The sequence below is a fragment of the Falco biarmicus genome, chromosome 2, assembly GCF_023638135.1.
Source record: "Falco biarmicus isolate bFalBia1 chromosome 2, bFalBia1.pri, whole genome shotgun sequence".
NCBI classification, from domain to species: domain Eukaryota; kingdom Metazoa; phylum Chordata; class Aves; order Falconiformes; family Falconidae; genus Falco; species Falco biarmicus.
In genome coordinates this window covers 8050628-8071746 of record NC_079289.1, presented here as the reverse complement: position 1 = coordinate 8071746, position 21119 = coordinate 8050628, and the positions used below count along the sequence as shown (strand labels likewise).

The window sequence follows — 21119 nt, the reverse complement described above, 5'->3', positions numbered from 1 at the left end:
GTTTGTTTGTTTTACTGGTTTAACTTTCTGGCGTATCAGTCCTCTGAGCTCAGTGCACAATCATATAAAGCAGCACAATGAAGGAAGCAAAGCGCAGGGCCAGGACTGCGCTCCTCTGGCAGCCACTCTTAAGTGGAGCACAGCTGCATTTCTTCTTCACAAAGCTGAAAAAATCACATATTTCACAAAATAGACCCTACAGAAGGAACAAAAGCAAAACCGGCTTAGACCTTACCCACATCTTCAATAAATATTTAATGTGCTCAGCTATCAGGTGAGTGATGACTGCAACATAAAAACTTGGACAAACCAGCACATGGATAAATAGCCAAAGTTTCTGTGATCATGAATGCAGCAAATACCAGTTCAGTATGGAGAAAGTGTTTATCAGAATTTAAAAGAAAAACAAATGTAAACAAGGAGTCTTAAAAGCCTGTTTTAATATCCGAGTGCAGCATTGCACAGAGTTGCTCTACAATGTCAACAGAAGCCTATGGCACTACTTCATTCTGCTTTCATTTGAAACGCATAATGAAAATAATTTGATCTGTTTGACAAATTATATGAACAGTTTCAGCTGCTGAAGTAACCTGCTTCTCCTTGTACAAATACTTAATCAGAAAGGTAAAACTCCAGATTAAAAGTGCAATGTATCTAAACCAGAACCAGATGTTATTTTGCTAAATTGGATTTTGTACAGCATTCATAGCTGGCTTCTGTGACCTAACAGAAAGCTTATACCAGAATTGGAATTTACAAAAAGGATTATTTTGTTTGTTTTTCTGATGTCCATTTTAGATATTACAGAACGTCTATTTTGAATACATAAAGAAGTCCTTTTTGAACCCTGCATTTCTAACTCTCAAAACAATGGGACTTTTTGAAATTAGGTGACAATTGAGCTGAATCATCTGACTAACTGCAGTAATTTATAACAAAATACCTCTACTAAAAAGTAAATGACTATATGTTATTTCACTTATAAACTCTATTTTAACAATCCGTGGCTTATTTCAAAGCAAACACAGTTCTTACAAGCAAAGTAATTTAATCCATAATTCTTTTTTGGCTTTTTTTGCTTTATTTTTATTATCCTTTATCCAAAAGCCACATGCAAACATGAGGAAACAGAGGTAAACTGGCAAACTCTATAAATCTCTATTACTACAACCAGAAACTCTCTTTGGGTTTCTTGTAGGGAACTCTGACATTTTCACAGTTGACTCAAATAGCCCAGAACAATAAAGATAGCCACTTACAAAAGAGAAATAAATTTTCAGGTTTTGTTTTTAAGTCATGCCAAAATAGGTGAGACAAATTCTATTGCAGTCTTAACCATTGCTCAGCATCCAGCTATAAACTGTCATCGTCTTTCAGGAATTTTGTTCTGATTAGACCAAAACCATCGTGTTGAGTTGGTGTAAAGGTTTTGCATCTTTGAATGCTTAATTTAAACATAGTGGAACATTTAACAGAAAGCACAACCAGGGTTATCAAGTCTTATTCCTACCATCTTAAGCAAGCCATGAGGCAACCCTTTCCCTGACAACACCACCATCACCACCACCACCCCTTTAGTCCAGAGAGCATCCAGTTTATCGATCCTGTTGATTTGCCACAAAACAGTTCCAGCAACCTATAACTTCATGAGTCAGTGTAAGAGACAGGAAGACTAAAATCCTATTGTGTGTCACATGCCATCAGAGTAATACAGGGCAGATCAAAGACTTTCCTGTGTTATAAGTTCCTGTGATGGTAAGGAGCTCATTAAGTGAAAATGCCTTGATATTCCTAGGAGTGGGTTAAGTGGAAGCCTACAGAAAAAGTGAAGGGGGAAGGAAAAACGAAAAAGTTTTTTAATCCCTTTGGGCTCTGCCTGTGTGGTCCTAGGGAAATGACCTTCTGTTCTCAAATATTGAATATCTCATATTGATGACATATGAATTGGTGAAAAATATCATATCTCAAATATGAACAGTTTATCCATGAGTGAATACACATGCCAAGTATTAGAGAAATTTATCAATAGCAGGAGAACTATCAGAGCACTTGTGCAGTTTTGGCCAATTACCAATGCTATAAACAATCCCCTTCCAAGTTCTACAATTCCCTTCCCATAACGCCCTTTCTTCCCCCATGAAAATCCAAGAAGCCAAATTACATGTCAAGGGGAGAAAATGTTCTTGGCTTCTTGAGGCACCAAGGAGGAGAAATTTTGAAACATGGGAATAATTAAAAGCAAAACTAAATACGGTGTAACAAATCATGCAAATTAAGTATTAACATATTTATGACTGAACAATCAGCAGGAGCCAAGATATGTGTAGATAAATTATTACAATCATTGGTTAGTACAGTGCATAGCATACATTTATCTTTTTCTGTATTTAAATGAAAATAGGCAAAACATCTTGCACACAAATACTTTCATGATAAATGTAACCATGTCTATTTCTTAACTGTCTTTGCTGCTACTTAAAATCACACATTATCAAAAATATTAACAGTGATGAAAGATCTAATACATTAATAGAAGGAGACAGAAAACCAAAAGATGACTATCCACCTTTCTTTTACTCCCAGTGCCCTTTGCAAAGCAATGATACATTATCAATCCAGGCAGAGGTGGATGAATGACCCCTTGAGACACTGCGGGAAATCTGGAACAATTGACGCATCCCCAGGTTCCTGTGTCTGCAGAGCACAAAGCTTCATGTGTACTGCTGGGGTTTTTTTGTGGATTTGGTTGGTTTTTTGTTTTGTTTTGTTAAACCTGCGTGTTATACAGAAACTCCAAATGTGTCTCAGCATGTTTAGTTTCTGGTCTTTTCAGGACATACCATGTCCATCTTTCAAATTGCAATCATGTGAACAGCCATTACTCTAAGGAAATCATATTTCTGAACAAACTTTAAGCAACTTTTCACGTTAGTTCTGACCAGAAACGTTCCCTGCATCACTAACGAGACTGCTGACCTCATGGCAGGGGACTCAAGAGCTAAACTTTGACTTCCTTTTAATGTCAAACATAACCTAAAATGCTATGAATTAAGTATTAACAATGCTTTCCTGGTTTTGGTAGAAGAAATAGGCTAAACAAGAATGTAAAAGCATAACGTTTTCTACAGCAGCTGTGCTGGGAGAGTGTCAGATGTGAATGTCACCCAGAATGCTACAGACTCCTCAAAGTCCTCTGTCAGTCAGCGGGACTGGATACAGGAATTGTTAGAACAATATTACTCATCTTGCAAAAGAACACGCTAATGGCTTTTGTATTTCCGCTCTGAAACATTGCCAGCAATCTGTGCAGCTGTCACTTAAAAGATGTACAAATGAGCTTACTTCTATGAATGCAGCACAATGATCCATCCAAGGCAAGATGCTGAATTAAGATACCTCTTCCTAAACTTAGGGGCTGTCGCCCAAATCCACTGATAAGAACATATCAGCCCAAGAATGGGATATGAACAACTTCTTCCATTAAAAACTGCCCAGCTACTCTCTTTTATCCTTCTTAAAATTGTCAGTGACACCAAATCCTTAACTCTTGACTTACAACATCTAGCTTTCAATAGTCTCAGAGATTAAAACAAAAAGAACAGCAAAAACCCCAGCATTATTTCGCTCTTCTTTAACTGCTATTTAACTGACAATTGAACATATTAAATTAGAGCGAAAAGATCTCCCTTAGCTAATGAAAATAGCTGTATGTACGTCCATTGCCAGGAGTGACTTAACAGAAGAATGGCCAGTTGCATGTGGGAATCCATGAACCTGAAAAGAGTAAGCTAAGCTTTTAAAAACACAACCTATTACAAATAATTTCTTTATATTGTTAGGAGAGCCAGTATCTCTTGGAATAGACCTTCTGCTTTCGTACTGTAGCAGAATGCCTTGAAGCTAACTCTCACCGCATCTCACCACGCAAAGAGCTCTCGAATGATATACTAAAATTTCAGCACTAGCGCCCAAAGCCTTTGAAGACAAAAGACCATTCTCAGCTGATACTTCAGAATGTGGCTACTCACTGCCTTTTTTAAGTCGTGCTACATTTATAAGCTAGGGTTTAGCTCAAAAGCCTCTCTGCTAGGTAACAAAACAGCTCAGTGATGCTGTTTCTTTTAAAAGACACTGACTGCAAAAAATAATAATAATAAAAAATAAATCTGACATTCATGGAAAAAAACAGCCAACCAAAAAAGTCATCAAAGCTGACATTGACAGCAAATTGACTACAAGTATGTGAAACTTTACACTTCTATGGAAGTTTTCAAAACAAAACACATGTAAGCATTTGTGTAGATGACACATCCAGGATACTGTCTGATATGAGATGTTTTTCCTTGAGAATATTTCAAAATAGAAGTGTCAAAAATTTAATAGCAAACAGAGTAAGCTGAATTAAAGTGGAGTCCAATATTGTCTTCTGAACTGGGAAGCAGCCAAAGCTGGGAATCCACTTCTGCCTTTTCCCCTTTAACAGAACAATATTGAGCTCTAGGAATCTGGAAACACACAGTTACACACATACTGGAAAGGTGTTTAGAGGATTCTCTTTTCCATAAAGACTGCCTGAAGTAAAACTTGTATCTTAGACTTCTTAAAAGAAGCGCGGCAGCTCAGTCTGCAATTTCCTCTTCAAGCTATGCTCAGGGTGGTAGACTTCTATCCCCCCGCCCCTTCTGCAATAGCTGTTCATTGCATACCTTCAGCAGCACGTCTTATCGTACATTTCTAATCTGATTAATTTGTAGATTGTATGTGCCAGCAGTCCATATGTGCCAACAAGGAAAGTACAGCCAACGTTACAAACTACATCCGATGTGACCCATGTGAAACATCAGGTCACCTCCTTGCCCCTGCACCAACACCCTCCCCCCACCCCCAGTTTCACTCAGCTCTCTCACAGTTAGCATAACACTGGCCTTAATTATGAAATCCCCACCCCCAATTTTACTCTGCTCTCTCAGAGTTAGCATAACACTGACCTTAAATATGAAATCTCTGAGTAAATCACACAAATTACATGACTTCATGGTACTAACAGTGATAGAGAAAGCTGGTACACCGCAGAGGAGCTAGAAATATTTCCAGGCAACAGGGAGATAGAAAACTTCCCCATTAACTTACTTTTTTTTTTTTTTTTTTTTTTTTTTAATAAAGGAAACAGTACTGTAAATGAGTTTGCCAAGAAGGACTGCAAGTAAAAAAAAAAGAAAGGTTTTGGAATCAAATCTTGGAATCACATTTCAATCTAAACTTGTTTTCAACTCACTTCCAAAATTAAGAGGGATTTTTTTTGTAATCCCAAAAGAACTTCTAAACTTCTATTTGGATATAAAGAGAGCATTTTTCTACCCACAAGTCAACATGAAGCTACAAGCAAACACAAACATGCAAGCTAGCAAAGCAAAGTTTTAAGACAGTTAAAATATTAATAATACCTGAGTGCCATTCTTTGCTCTGACATACTAAAGAAAGAGGAACTGGTAAAGAAAATGGAACCATGTCCTCAGCAACAAAAATCAGCATTTTTATCAGGGTGAGGATGACAAAGTGTACATTAGTTACAGCTGGCTAACACACACTCTAGGAATTAAGGACCTGTGCGTTAAATTTGGTTCCATAGTGCTAACCAAGAAGCAGTTTTTCCAAGGTGTTCTGTCTTTCCTATGCTTGAAGAAGGTAGTCTCCCAAACATGACAAGCAGAACAAATAATCTGCTCAGAACTTTACAGAAAAAAACCCTTCTCCATCCTCAAAGCTGTCACTAGCTTATTTATTAACACATTTACACATAAGATGGAAATTTCAAAAAATTTTTCCTTTTTCTAGGCCAGCAAATGTAACTGTTTCACTACTGTTCCTTATTTTGGCAAGCAAGATGACATCTTTCCCAGTCAACATAGCCCACACAAAATTTAATTGACTTCAACTTGTATCCTCCCAAGTAAGGGCAGTTATTAAGGGCAGCTCTATAATGTTTTCCCATATTACATCTATGCAATATAATTAATAAAATGATTGTCTAAGTGTATGTACGTAGAACAATATACATACACACACACACATATATACACACACTTTCCTTTCTTCCCATAGCTTGCACAATGCTTACTTTGCACAGGAAAAAAAAGATAGATTATTGTTTGAAACAAAGTACCCCACAACTCTATGACATAAAAAAAATACCAAGTGTTTGCCAAAGTAAGTACATCAGTCCAACCCTAGGCACAGAACATCAGTTTGAGTGATGGTAGATGGATTCATTATAGGCAGAACCCAAGAAAGGGACTTTCCTAAACAGAATAAGGTAGTTGGCATTAAGGATGTACAGTAAAGAAAGTTTACAGTGCAGAGTTCAAAATTAAATGTCAGAAAGCACATATACATGAACAATTTCACATTATGTAAACACAAGTGGACGTGACCACAAAGGCACTGAAGATAATGAAGTAACTTTACAACGCATCTATAATGTAGATATTGATGTATCCTTAGAAGTGGCCTCTTTTTTTTTTTTTTTTTAATCACTCCTTGATTTTCCTTTTATAAATTCTATACCTCTGAAAAACAAGGAACCCTTTCCTTTATAGGGTTTTTTCCTTCGGGATTTTTTCCAGCACAAAAATCGTCAGAGCCTACCAAAAATATTTAGAGCTTTTTATAATTAAAATTAGAACAAAGTCTAGTTCTATGCTTTATATGGTTTTATTCTGCCATAAATAGTTGTATGTGCTTTGATTATGACAGAAAATGTACAACGTATACTTTAGTCACATGCATCATTTTGGTCACTTCAAAATGTATCACAAAGTTTAGTTTTTCTACTTAATAATAGATTTGAAGCAAAAAAAATAAAGTGTTTTATATACAGCAATCACTTTCAATCAACAGAGCATCACTGTTTTAGACCATAAGACAAGATCAAGTACAGCTACACTATCTGACAGGCTTTCACCTTACTGCTATTCTGTTCAGTGAAAATATATTAAACCCATTTCCATCAAAGAATTGATTTAATCTCTGAGAGGATGCACACATTCAATGTAGGCTAAGGCTAGTTCAAATCTAGTGTGTACTATTTCAGTAAGTAAACATGTATCTCAAAACCCTCTTCCAACATTGAATTCTGCTTTTTTGTGTGTGAAATTACGACAAACAGATTTGATATTGACACAATACAAAGCTTTTGAATGAGCTTAAAGTTTTCTAAGGCAGAACTGAAAACATGCATCAGTCGAGGAAGTGTTAAAGCTTTTTAATATTAACCATCATGTAAGTGTCATTATGATTTCTGTTTCACAGTCCTGGGTTATCTGGTGTGTAATCATTCTCAGTCTCATTGCTTACAGGTATCTATACACATCCTATACCCTGGCTGGTTTCTGTTTTAAAATACACTGCCTTGCCATTAAATAAAAACCTATAGATTTATGAAAGCTAAAGAGCTATTTCATATTTATTAAAGGTTTCAATTACATTTGAAGTTCAAAAGAGGAAAAATAGATCACACTTTCTCTCATTAATAAACCTAAACCACCACCCTGCCATGTTCCATATTTAAAATATCCTTATTAAATTAAGGTAACATTTGAAAACAAACTGTTTACAGAAGCAGGCAAAATCCATTACACCGGGGTGGGGGTGGGGATAAACAAATAATTTCTTTATACAACATAATGGAATACAAAGTCTGGAGAACCTGGAGGGAGAAACCAAAATATTTTAACAAGAAAACCCTTCCAAGAGGACCCCAAAATTTCCACAGGCCACAGAGAATCAATATTCAAACAACAGACATTACCAACCGACAGCTTGCCCTTGCATATAATTTTTCCAGAAGGCATCTCTAAACACAAATCAAGACATAGCATGAAAAGTTGCCGACACCACCAAACCTCACACTTCCCTTCCCTGGATCATCCTCTAAGTCGCTTGGAGAGTGAAGAATTGGCTCACCTGCACCGGGGGGGACCAGCCGTGGGCACAGGCGCACTCTGACCACCACTCCCCCGGGCTGCCCTGGGGCTTGGCTGGGGATTTAGGGGGGCTCTTCCGCACAGTGTCCCACAAAGGGACAAACTTGCTCCTGCTCTGGCTGGCCCCTCCAGGTCCCCACGAGGGAAGCGCCTGAGAGCTATACTGGAGCCCCGGAGGATGCTGGTGCCAACGACAGGCGCAGTGGGCATCCCTCGCTATGGGAGGCACGTTCCTGCCGGCGTCCGACCCCTCGCACCCCCTGCCGCAGCTGTGCTGCTTGGGAAGGTGGGCACGCATGGTGCACCCAGGGCTTCCTTGGGCCAGTTTGCATGGAAGCGCTCTCCTCCCAGCCGCCAGGTCCTTCGCCGGGGCCTCCCCAGCCCCCTTGGCAGCAGCTAGCGGCAGGGCATGGTGGGAGCGGGGCGCAGCAGGAGCTGCTGGCCAGCAGCTCTGTGTCAATATCGGACTCCACTCGCACAGCGACTTGACAGCATCCCCGCTGCAGGCAGAAGCAATCAATGCTCTGCGTGGCTGGGACGTGCGCCTGCATCCTTTCTGGATGACAAACCACGGGAGAAAGGAAGGGGGGGGGGGGGGGGGTAAAAAAAAAAAAAAAAAAAAAGGCAAAAAAAAAGCAGCCAAGCAAACACTCTTGCAATTTTCATGAATACTTAGGTTTTGGGTTTTTTTCTACCTAACCCTGACACAACTTTGCAAGCACCCTGCTGAAGCAGATTTATATGTACAAGCTTTACAGGCAAAGCGCTTTCTTGTGGAAATAGCATCTAGACAAACTACTGAAGAAGATACCCCTTTGCCAGTGATCAAAACGGACATGGGAGTGTTTTTTTCCCTGCATGCCTGAAAAGACCTTGTCAACTAAATTGCATCAGAAGATGCAAATGAGAAGCTCAGGAGGAATGTTATCTGCCCTAAATGCTAAACCATAGTGTAAACTTTGGTATGTACAACTATACATAAACATAACGGAAAGAGAGCAAGAGGCTGAGTTTAAAAATAAAGCCACCTAGAAAAGATTTATGCAACAAATAAACAAATCTCCAGTAGCTTATATATGCATATGAAGTGTGAATACATTTATTTGTGCAGAAGGTCTTCACGATTATGACTGCAGTATCATTTTCTCCTCTTTCACCCTTTACAAATTCTTTGGTGCTTGCCAATAACCTTCTGCACAGAGTTTTCTGTAATCCCCCGTTAGGTTTTTTATTCTTACTAATGCAATCTCTTTTCCTTAACTTTTCCTACAATCTTTATTTGCAAGTATTTTCTTTCTTCTCACAGAAGTGCCAGGGGTGTGAAGTGTATAAAATCTGGGCTGATTGCTTCAAGCATCTGGAAAGATTTAAGGATATATTCCAGTCTCAGGTGACGAAGTCTTAAGACTCAGTGGATCTTGGACCCCTATATGTCTACCTGTATTTTGTGGAATTTTCTTTTAACCTAAAGCGTGACTCAGGTACTTTTAACCATAGAAAATAACCAATTGACTTTTAAAAACAAATACAGGACTGCGTGACAAAATCCTTTTATGTCTATTCGCATTCAATTAGGATTTAAGGACACTAAAATTAAACAGAATTGATAAGTGTTGTACATAGTTTTACTATTCCAAAGACTAAAGCAAATTTAAAGATTTCAGACAAAGGGACAGCTAAGACTATCTGTAAATACATGGTCAAATAAGATAAATGAATTTTTACAAATGTTTTGGTGCAATAAGACTTGATTCAATTATTTAATTCCTCCTATATTACTAACCTAGAATTCCTCAAAGTTTAGCTATTGCTAAAACACATAACGATACAACCTGGCAGTAATTCTTAATGAAAAATTATGACAATGCTCTAACAGCGGAGAACATATTTTTACAACATTGTACTTCAACTTGTCACATGTGAAACTAACATCAGTTTTAACTGTATTTTCATTCAAGGTGCTTGTCCCATACTACACTACAATCATGTTGTAACGCAAGGTTTATTCAGAACTTTGCTGAAAAGCCAAAATCATACACCTGGCTGTGTCCTCTCACATAACAAGTGCCCGACTACAAAAACTCTCATAGTTTTGCATACAGATAAGGTCACTTCATGTTTGAAAACCAAACATTAATGCATTTTTGAATTGCAGGTATAGATACAGAAGCCAGCAATTGCACATCTGAGCTAAGGGGGCCTACAGTGTAGTCATTGCTCCATGTAAAGTAAATGTAAAGGTACATAAGACTGAATCCATGATTTCTGTAATTTTACTCAAGCATAAGAAGTGAAGGTGTGCAAGCTGTACAGAAAGCAGCTTTCCTCTAGTGCTCCAGGGTAACTCAACCCTAAACACCTAAAAACTTGTCTTCCAGAAGATAATCCGTAACATTACCGCATCATTTCAAGCAGGACCATGTCTACTTAAAAAATACATACATTACCATTAATTGATGCTATAAATCATATATACAAAATGATAACATATCTATTTATATACCACATACATATTTAAAGACAAATTAATAACAAGGCCCAATTCACATTTCCTTTGCATCATCATAGACCTGTATTAGCAATGTCCATCAGCTTAAGACCATCAGCTTTTTTGTCACATAGCAAGCTACCCAGTTCACTCCAAAATATACTTATGCTATTGCAACTTTCTGAACTGCCAGTCAGAATCTCAAAAATCCAAAACAATTTTAATATACTTTTCAAAGATATTTGGAGAAATCTGGATAATTGCAGAAGTAAACAAAAAGTTCACATATGAATTTTAAAAAGGCCACAAAAAAAAAAATAATATCAGGGCAAGCAACAGCTACAATGTGGTTGGAGAGTGGAAAGAATCTATGCATTCTGTGACCAGAGACGCATTTACATTAATAATATTGGGTAAAGCCACCTGTACCAGAGTAGTAAAATGTCTATTACAAACCCCTATAGCCCTACATTTTAAAGCAGTAGGTGACCTTTCATCAGCCTCACTGCACCACAACCAGAACAATGCAGAACTGCAAAGGCATCCTCTTCACTGTAATTTTTGTTCTTATGCTGTTAAAACACTATATTTGAAATAGCCTCTTATCAGAATGTAGAAAAAGTTTTTTTCAAAAGAATTTGACACCACTGAATTAATCCCGAGCCTACCCATCACTTCTAGACTATTTCATATTTACAAAATCTGTAAATAAAAAACTATTAATAAATTATTTTAAATTGTCTTTTTTAAAAATTGATTACTGCCTATGTGAGACAAAAACACTTGAATATGGGATGTAGACATGTGACTAATTGCTAGACAACACCATAAGATGGATTCAAAAGATAATGCAATTTCATCAGCTGTAATTGAACCATTGTATTAGACAGAAAGACATGCACTTCTGGATGAACATGGATTAACGCATGGCTCAAATCCACATGCCCAACTCTCATCCTAAATTGATAATAACTTGTGCACAAAGGAAAACTGAATATTCTACAGTAAGCTATGTGAACTGTGTTTGACCCAGTACAGTTGTGGAAAAATCTCACTAATTTTCTTTTTAAAATATTAAGTAAGCATGACAAAAGGGAACAAATAGATTTAGCTGATATTCTACCAGCACAAATAACTGTAACTGGATTACAGTAATGTTGGACATACACCAAAAATAAACACTGAGAAGAGTTTGCTTCGGGCAAAAATGTGCATATGGGAAACAAAAAGTGCATATGGGAAAGAAAATTTATTAATAGAGTTCTGAAAGGGAAGCTAGAAGCATGGGTGAAGATGATTTAGATGTAGTAACAGATTTTTCCCTCCAACCAAGAACGTGATGTTATGCAATCGTAAAAAGCAGGGAATAAGAAGCGTAAGAAACACAGAATGGACTGGATTATTTAGTGATCCTAAAAATTTGACTAGTATTTTTCTAGAAAGAAAAATAAGCACGCTTATTTAACATAATAACAAGGCTACTGAATTAAGTCAAGTGCAATTACTTTGGAACTATTTTTTTTTTTCCCCTGCTTGATGAAAACCAATTATGCTTGTATAGAAGGTAGTCTTAGTGGTGACACCGGCTAGAAGGAATGGTTGTGATTACTCCAAGATTAGGCCAGCAGCCAACTGATCTGGCACAACTCATTGCTTTCACAGGGTACCTAGGAAATCTTGGGCAAATCGCTTGATTTCCTTGACGAACCTATAGGTAAAATGAAAAAAAAACCACCCTGCTTTGTTTAATGAAACCAGAACATAAGGGGTGGAGAAGGACCTGAAATAAAACAGCTCGGCCTCTGTTTCAGGCCTGCCTGTGCCTCCCTTCCTTCAGGTATGCAAGCCAAGAGAGGCATGCAGGACTACAACACCGAAAATAAAACAGGAAAATAAAAGAAGAAAAATATAAAAAAAGGCGGTTACTTAAAATGTTCACCATTAAGAAAATGATGTTGAAAACCTGTCAGTGGTCTTTAAGAGTAATATTTTACTTAAAAAAGGTTGTACAATCCCCATACCCTTTAAACAAAAGGATGAGTCTCAAGCTTTGAAGTTTTATATAGAAATATGAGCACAGCACTGAGACGCAGCTCCCTGCACAACATATCTGCCTGTATGAACAAGGGCATGTTCTTTTGATTTTTATGAGAGGGTAGAGAAGCTTAAGAAGTTACAAATGCAAACATATCCATTCTCAGCGTTAGCTGCATGTCCTAGGGTTAACGTAAGGACAATAATTTAGAAATCAAGATACAATGAAAAAGAAAAATGACAAGGCTTTGGAAGGGAACTGTATCAACAGAAGAAAACAACTCTCAGCTGGGAATATTAAGTCAAAGTCAATCATGTCAAAGCTGGTGGAGAACAAAGCAGCAGGTTTACTAATTTCACATCCAAGTGAATCAAAGAATCATAAAACTGCAGTAGAAACACTGAAATACAAGACCATTTCCATGCCAATACAGAAACATCCCTTACATTACATGCTATTTTCAGGTGGAGGTGTGTAATGGTTTGTGGAGTTCTGTCCTCCTCTGGAGAATTCTGTGCACTTTGTTTTAGTGCTTTAGTTCCCCTTAAACTAGATTCATATAAAGCCATTAGGCAAAATAACTTAGATCTAACTGTAAAAAGATCTGCTTAGCAAGATAGATTAAATGTAGAGGGTAGAAAGGACAGAAAGACTTGCTGCAACAGTCACTTTCAGTATATGGGAAATACTGATGCCTTTTTCCACATGCTGCTGATGACAAAGAGGGCCAGGCTCAAGACTTTCCCCAAATACTTAAATATAACATTGAATTTCCACCCACTATCATAAGAAAAAAAAAAGTAGTCCTCTGCTTGAGTTAACTTTGGCCAGGCCAGGCAGTTTGTGACAAGCTGAGTTTAAGGACTTTAACCCCCTTTAATAACCCTTCAGTTTTCAGAGTCTAATACTATCATGTTGGCAAATTTAAGACAGCTGGTTTAGGACTTGATTCTGCATTTCCAATTTTTTAGCAATTGCGTTTCAGAACTTCAGTATCAGCCTAATACTCCAACATTGTTTTGCACATAATAAAAAAGGATACAAAGAAATGTTCATGGCTAATAGTTACTGAAAATTCATATCGCCAAGTTCAGTTGTAGGAAGATATTCATACCTTAAACTATTCTTATTTGTCTCTCTGTTAAATTAGGAATAAAACAGCATGGTTTTTATTATGGGTGATTTTTGATTTTGAAAAAGAAATTCAGCTATGTTGGGTCTCCATTCAGATAATAACCTAAGCAGTAAAAGCATACCTTAAATACCCAGGAGATACCCATAGAATAAATTAACCAGGAGCTTTCTTACAGAGTCACATTGCATAAAGATATATGCACTGCATAAAGAAAAAGGACAATATAACTAAGCTAGAATTTTTGTGGGAGTATATTTTTATTCCACTGCGGGCAATCCATGTAGCAAATAAAGAATGCCAATTAGCCAGCTCAGGCAGTCTTTTTCAGGTGTAGTACCTATTATAACATCCACTTTCCAACCAATTGCTTCCCATTAGTTATTTCAAAAGAACTTCACTCAAATTTATTAGTAGACAATAAGAAAATGTTCCTTTCCTATGAAGGTATTTGTGTTACATTCATATTACACAACTGGGCCAGTTGTAAACATTCACTGCAGATGAATAGAAAGCAGAGATGCTATCACATAGCACAGCCAAAAAGCACAGGGTTTATAACATACGTTACCAAGAATTCAAGTTACTAAGCTTCTTTTTCAGCTTTTAGAAAATAAAGACTTGGTTTTTTGGTGACTAACAGAAATGTCACAACAAAAGAAAAAAAAAAATTTGACTGGTTCAATATTGAAAGAATAATGAAAATCTGTCTTGTTTCTCTATAATCCATACCTGGCTACCCCTGAGATTTCAATTCAGTTGAAAACATGAAATGTTTTAACATGAAAAATGTCTAAAAAGATTGTCCAAATAGAAATATCCTAGTGTGGTTTTGTAAAGGAATTATATGCAGGTCCATGTGCTGTATGTTTATATGACAAGGACAGTACCTGAATCAAGAAAGGCAGATACAGAAGCAAGATGAAGCCTTGATGGCTTTATACTGGAAAGATCTTTACCCATAAACACAGAACTTCTAGATGTAAGAGCTTTGGGTATGTTTTGGGTATTTTTTCTTAATACCCATCTTCACTGCTTTGAAGAGTAAAAACAATCTATTGGCATTATTTGGAGCACTTATAACATTACATTGTATCTGCACCAAATGACCTCAAGGGCCTTTGTTTTGATACAGCTGAAGTTCCTGAGCTCAGTGCAGGACAGGGAAAAATTCTAGGATCTGTGTTATACGTTATGTCAAACCAGATAATCATGATTGACTTGCTAGCACTGTACATATGAATGAAACCAAACAAATGGCTAAGATAAAAAGTAGTTTCTCTGTATTAGCAGATGCAAAGGCAGCCTGCTATCCATAGCAACTTGGTTTTATGAAGAGAAGACCAAATTAAATATGCTTCCCAGAATGACACTTTGGAGGAACATCTCCAGGATACAGCAGGTGAGAAACGAGCCATGTGCCTGAGTCATCTGCAGCTAGGTCGGTTAAAGCAAGAGGAAACATGGTGATACGGGAGAGTACTTTTATTCCTTTAAATTGTGAGGATAACTTTTAGTTTTATAAAAACATCCAGGAAAGTAAACCCTCAGTAACAAACACACGACTTCTCTTGGGTCCACTTGCTATCTTAAGAAAACAATCTGGTCTATATAATAAGATCACATAGAAAACACAGAAAGAAATGGAGATATTGTATATTGTCAAGCAGCGAATTACATATAGTTAATTCAAAAAAGTCTGGCATGTTTCTCCTTTTGGTAGAAATGTCTGATATTTTACTTTACTAGTGTGTGAAGTTAAACAGAATTGGAAGAATAAAGGCCAGAACTGAACAGCCTGAGACTGAAGCCACAACAACTTTTTGATTTCACAGAACTACAGTTTATATTCCTAAAGGAGACATCAGAGCAAATCAAAGAACAGTTGAGGAGTCATATAGTGTATTACAAGTATTTGTTTTGCTTTGCATCATTTATTGAAACAAATTCCAACATTTAGCTAGAAAAGCTGCTCTTCAGTCTAATAACTCTCTTTCTGAGAACCATTTGCCTGAGTTACTTTCAACTTCTATCTCCTTGTTTTCATCAATTTATTTATATTCTCTAATTTTAATTTTAATCGTTCTTCAACCCTCTCAGTAATCATTATTTTCAAATGAAAAGATCACTATAGGTCCCATGGTGTGTTAGTCTGTTTATTCAGTTTGTTAACTAGTCCCTCATAAGTCAGCTCCATCCTATAAGAATTTTACTATTTTGTTTAACTTTTATCCAGTTGAAAGAAGGTTACACCTTTGCAGCTTTATGCAATAACTAGCTGTTAGTGACAGGTTAGTGACCAGAACCCTATGGGAAAAAAACCCAACACAACAAACCCAAACCAAAAATGAACAACCCCTAGAATATTGATAAATAAAGTTTATAAAAACAGTCCACATACTTGGGAAGTCCTTGTAAGACAGTTCTTGGCAAATAGCATTCATTACCTTAATATCCTGGAGTATGTGTACAAAACCAGAACAACATCTAGATACTGAAAGAATAATGCATAGAAAAAGGTCTCAAACCAATACATGCAATGCTATTACTATAAGGCATGTTATTTTGAAGCAAACTGATTTGATTTATTAAGGCAACATGTAAACCAAGACTCTATTCTCCAAAAGCAGATATTTTGTATTCTGAGGGATCTTACATAAAAGTGTTTACAGAAAACAAAAAACCCTCCAAAACCAAACAAATAAAATCTGCTGAGCAATTTCTGTTTCCTTCAGAAATCTGGTCCCTAATGTTTCAAAATTTAATATTTTCAATTCCTCTTTGAGGATCAGGTTCCAATCATTTATGTTACAAGACTACATTAAGAATAATTTCACAATGTTGCATTTGCCTCTGGGTTGACTACAAGGAAGTTTACACAACAAACTCACAGGATGTTTATGTTACTGCCACCCATGTTTAGTTCCTTAGTGTTTATAAATAATTTTTATCTACCAATGGAATGTTGTCTCCAGGTAAATGAAATATCAAGTAGTAAATTCATTGACTGTAGTATATAAAACCCAATAATTTGTAGTATATAAACCCCAATAATTTATTGAAGAACCTAAGTAACCCAAGTCCAAAGCTAATTTTCCAAAGGGCCTAAAGTATTGGGAAAAAAAATCTAATTCATCAGAAACTACGTTTATCTAGAGGACAACCTAAGACTGAGGAGTTCCTCATATACTTGCAATCATATATTCGTATACTCAGACTCTTTCAAGGATAAAAGGTCCTTTAGAAAGCTATGTTTCTGGATAGACAGGCTGATAGATAGATAGATACATAGATTCATACATAGATAGATAGGGAGATATATGAAGAATTTACCCTGTACCTCAAAACCGCCAGTAAAATAATTTACATATTATTAATGTTAATACATGCAAATACTTAAATTTAAATTATATTTTTCATTTTTTTTATGAAGAGTAAGTCAACCATATCACACATATAGGCTGATCAGGTCAGCTGAGTCAATAGCTTATTCTGCAAATTCACAGTTAGCTTGAATAGTTAGGTTAATTCATCTAATTTTGCACTCTCCTCCAATTCTGTTGCCTTTGCAGGTTTCTTACATGTTAAGCAATCATAAATTCAGAACAGAACTCCTGTTCATTTTCTACAATATACTGTAATTTTTTTCAGGCACATTTTTCCGAACTTTGTCAAAAGTTTTTAAAAATACAATTACATTGTATGGATATATTTTCTTTCTGTATATACTCAGTCTTGGAGGGAATTAGAACAATCTTTTAACAAAGCCTTCCCTTTTAGAATAGCTACGTTGACTCTTCTTTTGTGAGGATGCACTATATTTTCAACCATTTTAGGCAGTGTAGACTTTCTGGTCTATAATTCTCTGGATCATCTTTAAAATGTATTTTTAAGAAGTTGCATTTTTCACCTTCCATACTTGTATTTCCAAAAGGACCCTAAGTGATAGGATACTCACTGTTTTAGCATTTTGATAATTTTAATTTTCAGTTCCTTCCTGGGCAAAAACCACATGGTCCCGGCAGTATGCAACTACTAATTTAATCAAATTCCTTTTATGGCACTTTGATTTCAGACAGTTTCCCTGACTTCTTCCTTGTAGAGAAAAAAATACCAACTTCCAAGATTTCTGGACAGTGCAAAGTGAAGCAAACTAATTAGACTTAAAATAATAAATAATTTTATCTTTTCCAGTGGCTCTTTTTTTTATTATTTTGCAAATCTATTAACTCCTTTCAGTGACTCTTTGAGAAGCTGTCTGCTTCTAATGTACTTAACTTTTTTTATTTCTCCATTAAAATCTTTAGCATACATTACCATAATTATACATTTAAATTGTCAGTTTATGGACATCTACATATTTCTTGTTTATAAACAATACTAACTTATTGTAACAAAATATTTTTTCTGAGCAATTTTATAAAGAATTCCTACAGAACTAGCTTGTTGATTTTGAATGGGTTTAATTTTTTTTAACTTTAATATTTCTGTGATTTTCCTCCCACACACACACTTACTAGTCCATGAAATTTAACGTGTCACAATCTCTACATCACATCTAGGTTCTATGCATTGGTCAGGACTAATTCAAAAGAAATTTTGTGCCATTTTTTGATTATTCTGCATCACTTGTTGCAGCTAAAAACACAACCTGTTTAACAGTACGGCACTGATAATATACTATGCTACAATATTTACTACTTCATTTTGATACAGATTAGCTTCCTTGTGTTCAGTTTGCTTTCACTAACATTATATTGTATCATTCCTATACAGATTACAGCAATATCCCATTAATTTTCTTCTGTGAAGTTTCTTAGGAGTATGATGCACTAATATCTTCATTTATATGAAGGACTTCAGATTATCCATATAAATAATTTTGTATGTACATGTTATTTGAATTCTGTAAACAGCATAAATTACTTGTCTCAAAGAAAGAAAGATACAGAAATAAATATGGTAATCAATTATAGCTGAAAAAAAATGCATTGTTAAGTCATGGAACTAATTCTCTGTAGCTAAAACAAAACCTAAATTTGCAGTGTTGATAGCAGCTATGGTTATAGTCCTTTTATAATGTATATATAGTTATAGTCCAGGACATGCAAATAAATAAATAAATACTAACTGGATAGTCCCAAGAAACTTAAACAGTGCTATTGGCAGATAACTCTGGAAGAGTGGACTACAGTTTTCCTGAATTTCTGTCTCCCTTTTACCAAGCATAGAGCATTAGTCTTTATTAATCAGCAAATCTGAAATTATACAAAGAAAACTTCACAAAAAAGTGAAAGTATATTTTTAACTAGTTCAGAGTAAAACATGATGACACATTCATCTACCATTTCAATCAAACATAATTTTGCTCCCTCATGAGTAATGACTGATTAGTGAATTGCTTTTATGCCAAAATAACTGTTTCTAAATACGTTCTTAAATAGATATAACGATTGCAAAAAATTACAACAGGAAAAAGGGAGCATATATCAACAGCAGTGTTCCAGATTTCTTTTAGCACGTGTATATATTGACTTGTGAAGGCAATACAGAAAGTTTTAGTGGAAGAGTTCAATGAAAACTTGTCATTGTGGAGAAAAGGGAAATAATTAGACTTGAGGTCTCTAATATTTAGCACTTCTCAGAAAATATTTTGGAATAGTGAAACTTGAGCACATCATGTTATTTCCAAAGATACTTCCATGGCTCTGTTTTTATTATTTAAATTCTCTAGAAAGAGTGATACTAGAGTTCAGCTGAAGTTAAAGTTGGAGATGGACATGAAAAGTATCAAGAAATTTTTTTATAGGTACACTAGCAACACAAGGGAGACAAAGGAATATGTGGAGACACTGTGACAAAGACATGGAAAAGCCTTTGTTAAGTGTCTTTGCTTTCTCAGTGTTTCTGTAGGAAAGTCTGCTCTCTGGTCCCCTAGACCCTACACCAAGTAGTAGAGTCCAGGGGTGGAAGTGCTACGTACAATAAATGAGTATGAAGCTAGACATCACTTAAGTAAATTGGATGCACACCAGTCCATGGAGGTGGATGGGATGCATCCAATAGTGCTTAGGAAGCTTGCCAACATCATAGTGAGATCTCTCTCTCTCATCTTTGAAAGGTTGTGGTGTTAGGAGAAGTCACGGTAGCTGAAAAAGACAAACATCACATCCATCTTCAAGAAGGACAAGAGGAGGACCTGGGGAACTACAGGATGGTCTTCCAAAGTCAGTCCACAGGAAGGTTATAAAGCAAATAATAAAAATTCATAATTCACAAATCGGAAGTAGTTGTTGATGTACTGATAGGCATGGCTGTCATTCATAGGAATCTTGACAGAATGGAGAAATACACTGAAAGAAACTTCATGAAGCTCAAGGAAGGCAACATGGAATCTAGCACCTTGGGAGGAATAATCCCATGCAATGGAACAGGTTGGGGACTGACTGACTGGACAGCAATGAAGGTAAATCATATACTGGTTTGCATTAGTAGGATCATAGAAAGGACATCAAGTAAAGTGATTCTTCGCTCCCGCTGAGTATTATGAAACCACATCTGAAATACTGTGTCTGTTTTGGGGTACCCAGTAAGAGGGAGATGAACAAACTGAGGTGAGTCCAGTAGAGAGTCATCAAGATGGTCAGCAGGCTGGAGGACATAATGTATATGGACAGGGCTAGAAAGGTATTTTCAGGCCAGGAAAGGTGCTAAGGGGCAAATCTACCTGAACCTTTTAAATGGATGGCTGCTGAGAAGCCAGAGACAAATTCTGCCCAGATCTGCACAGCGAAAGGGAAGGGCCAGTTAACACAAGCTGCAGCAAAGGAAATGTGATTAGATGACAGAGGGAAAAAAAAAATTACCAGGAATGTGATCAAGCACAGAAACAGGTTGCCCAGAATGTAAAAACCCACTAATGCTTACACAAGTGTTGCAAATGCTTCCTTTACTTAACAAATGTCCCCCTGTTGTAGAGCACATCTTTTGATGTTCAAATGGTCAATCAGTCTTTGGTGTCTATGCTTGAGACATCCATCTGGTATAAACCACATTAGAAAGTTAACTTAATGTAAATCAAGCTAATTGTTTGAGAGAAGTGACAATTGTTTCATATTTCCAGAAATGACTAGTTGGCAAGAGTCAACTCAACCTCATTTACCCCATTCTTTCCTCCCAAATATTTTTTTTAAAATACTGATTGTAGATCTTGGCAGGTGAAGACAAACTATTTCAGTCTGGAAAACTCATACTGTGGAACTGCCAATAAGCTGAAAGAATGTGAGAAAACCGAAGAAATTATCAAAAAAATCCAAAATAAATCAGATCCATATTAATTATCCAAGGACATTCAACATGGCAAAAGAGGACGCTAGTTTGCATTAAATACTAATAGTCCCTTCTCTTTCAGAAAAGAAATAATATATTTTTCATCAACATATTTTGTCAGCTGGTAGTAGATTGTCAGGGGATTAGACTTTT

General features: G+C 36.3%; 1 protein-coding gene across 19 annotated transcripts in view; it reads right to left on the bottom strand.

Annotated features, from left to right (window-relative positions):
• Positions 1–21119, bottom strand: part of DLG2 (discs large MAGUK scaffold protein 2) — a 1040391-nt gene that overhangs the window by 447407 nt on the left and 571865 nt on the right. For 5 of the 19 annotated variants that reach the window (XM_056327228.1, XM_056327230.1, XM_056327234.1 and 2 more), the window contains exon 1: positions 7963–8467. The exons of the other annotated variants lie outside the window; for them this stretch is intronic. In XM_056327228.1, coding sequence (XP_056183203.1) covers positions 7963–8280 — 318 coding nt within the window. In that variant the 5' untranslated portion in view covers positions 8281–8467. Of the gene's footprint in view, positions 1–7962; positions 8468–21119 lie in introns of those variants that run through there. 19 annotated transcript variants of the gene reach the window in all.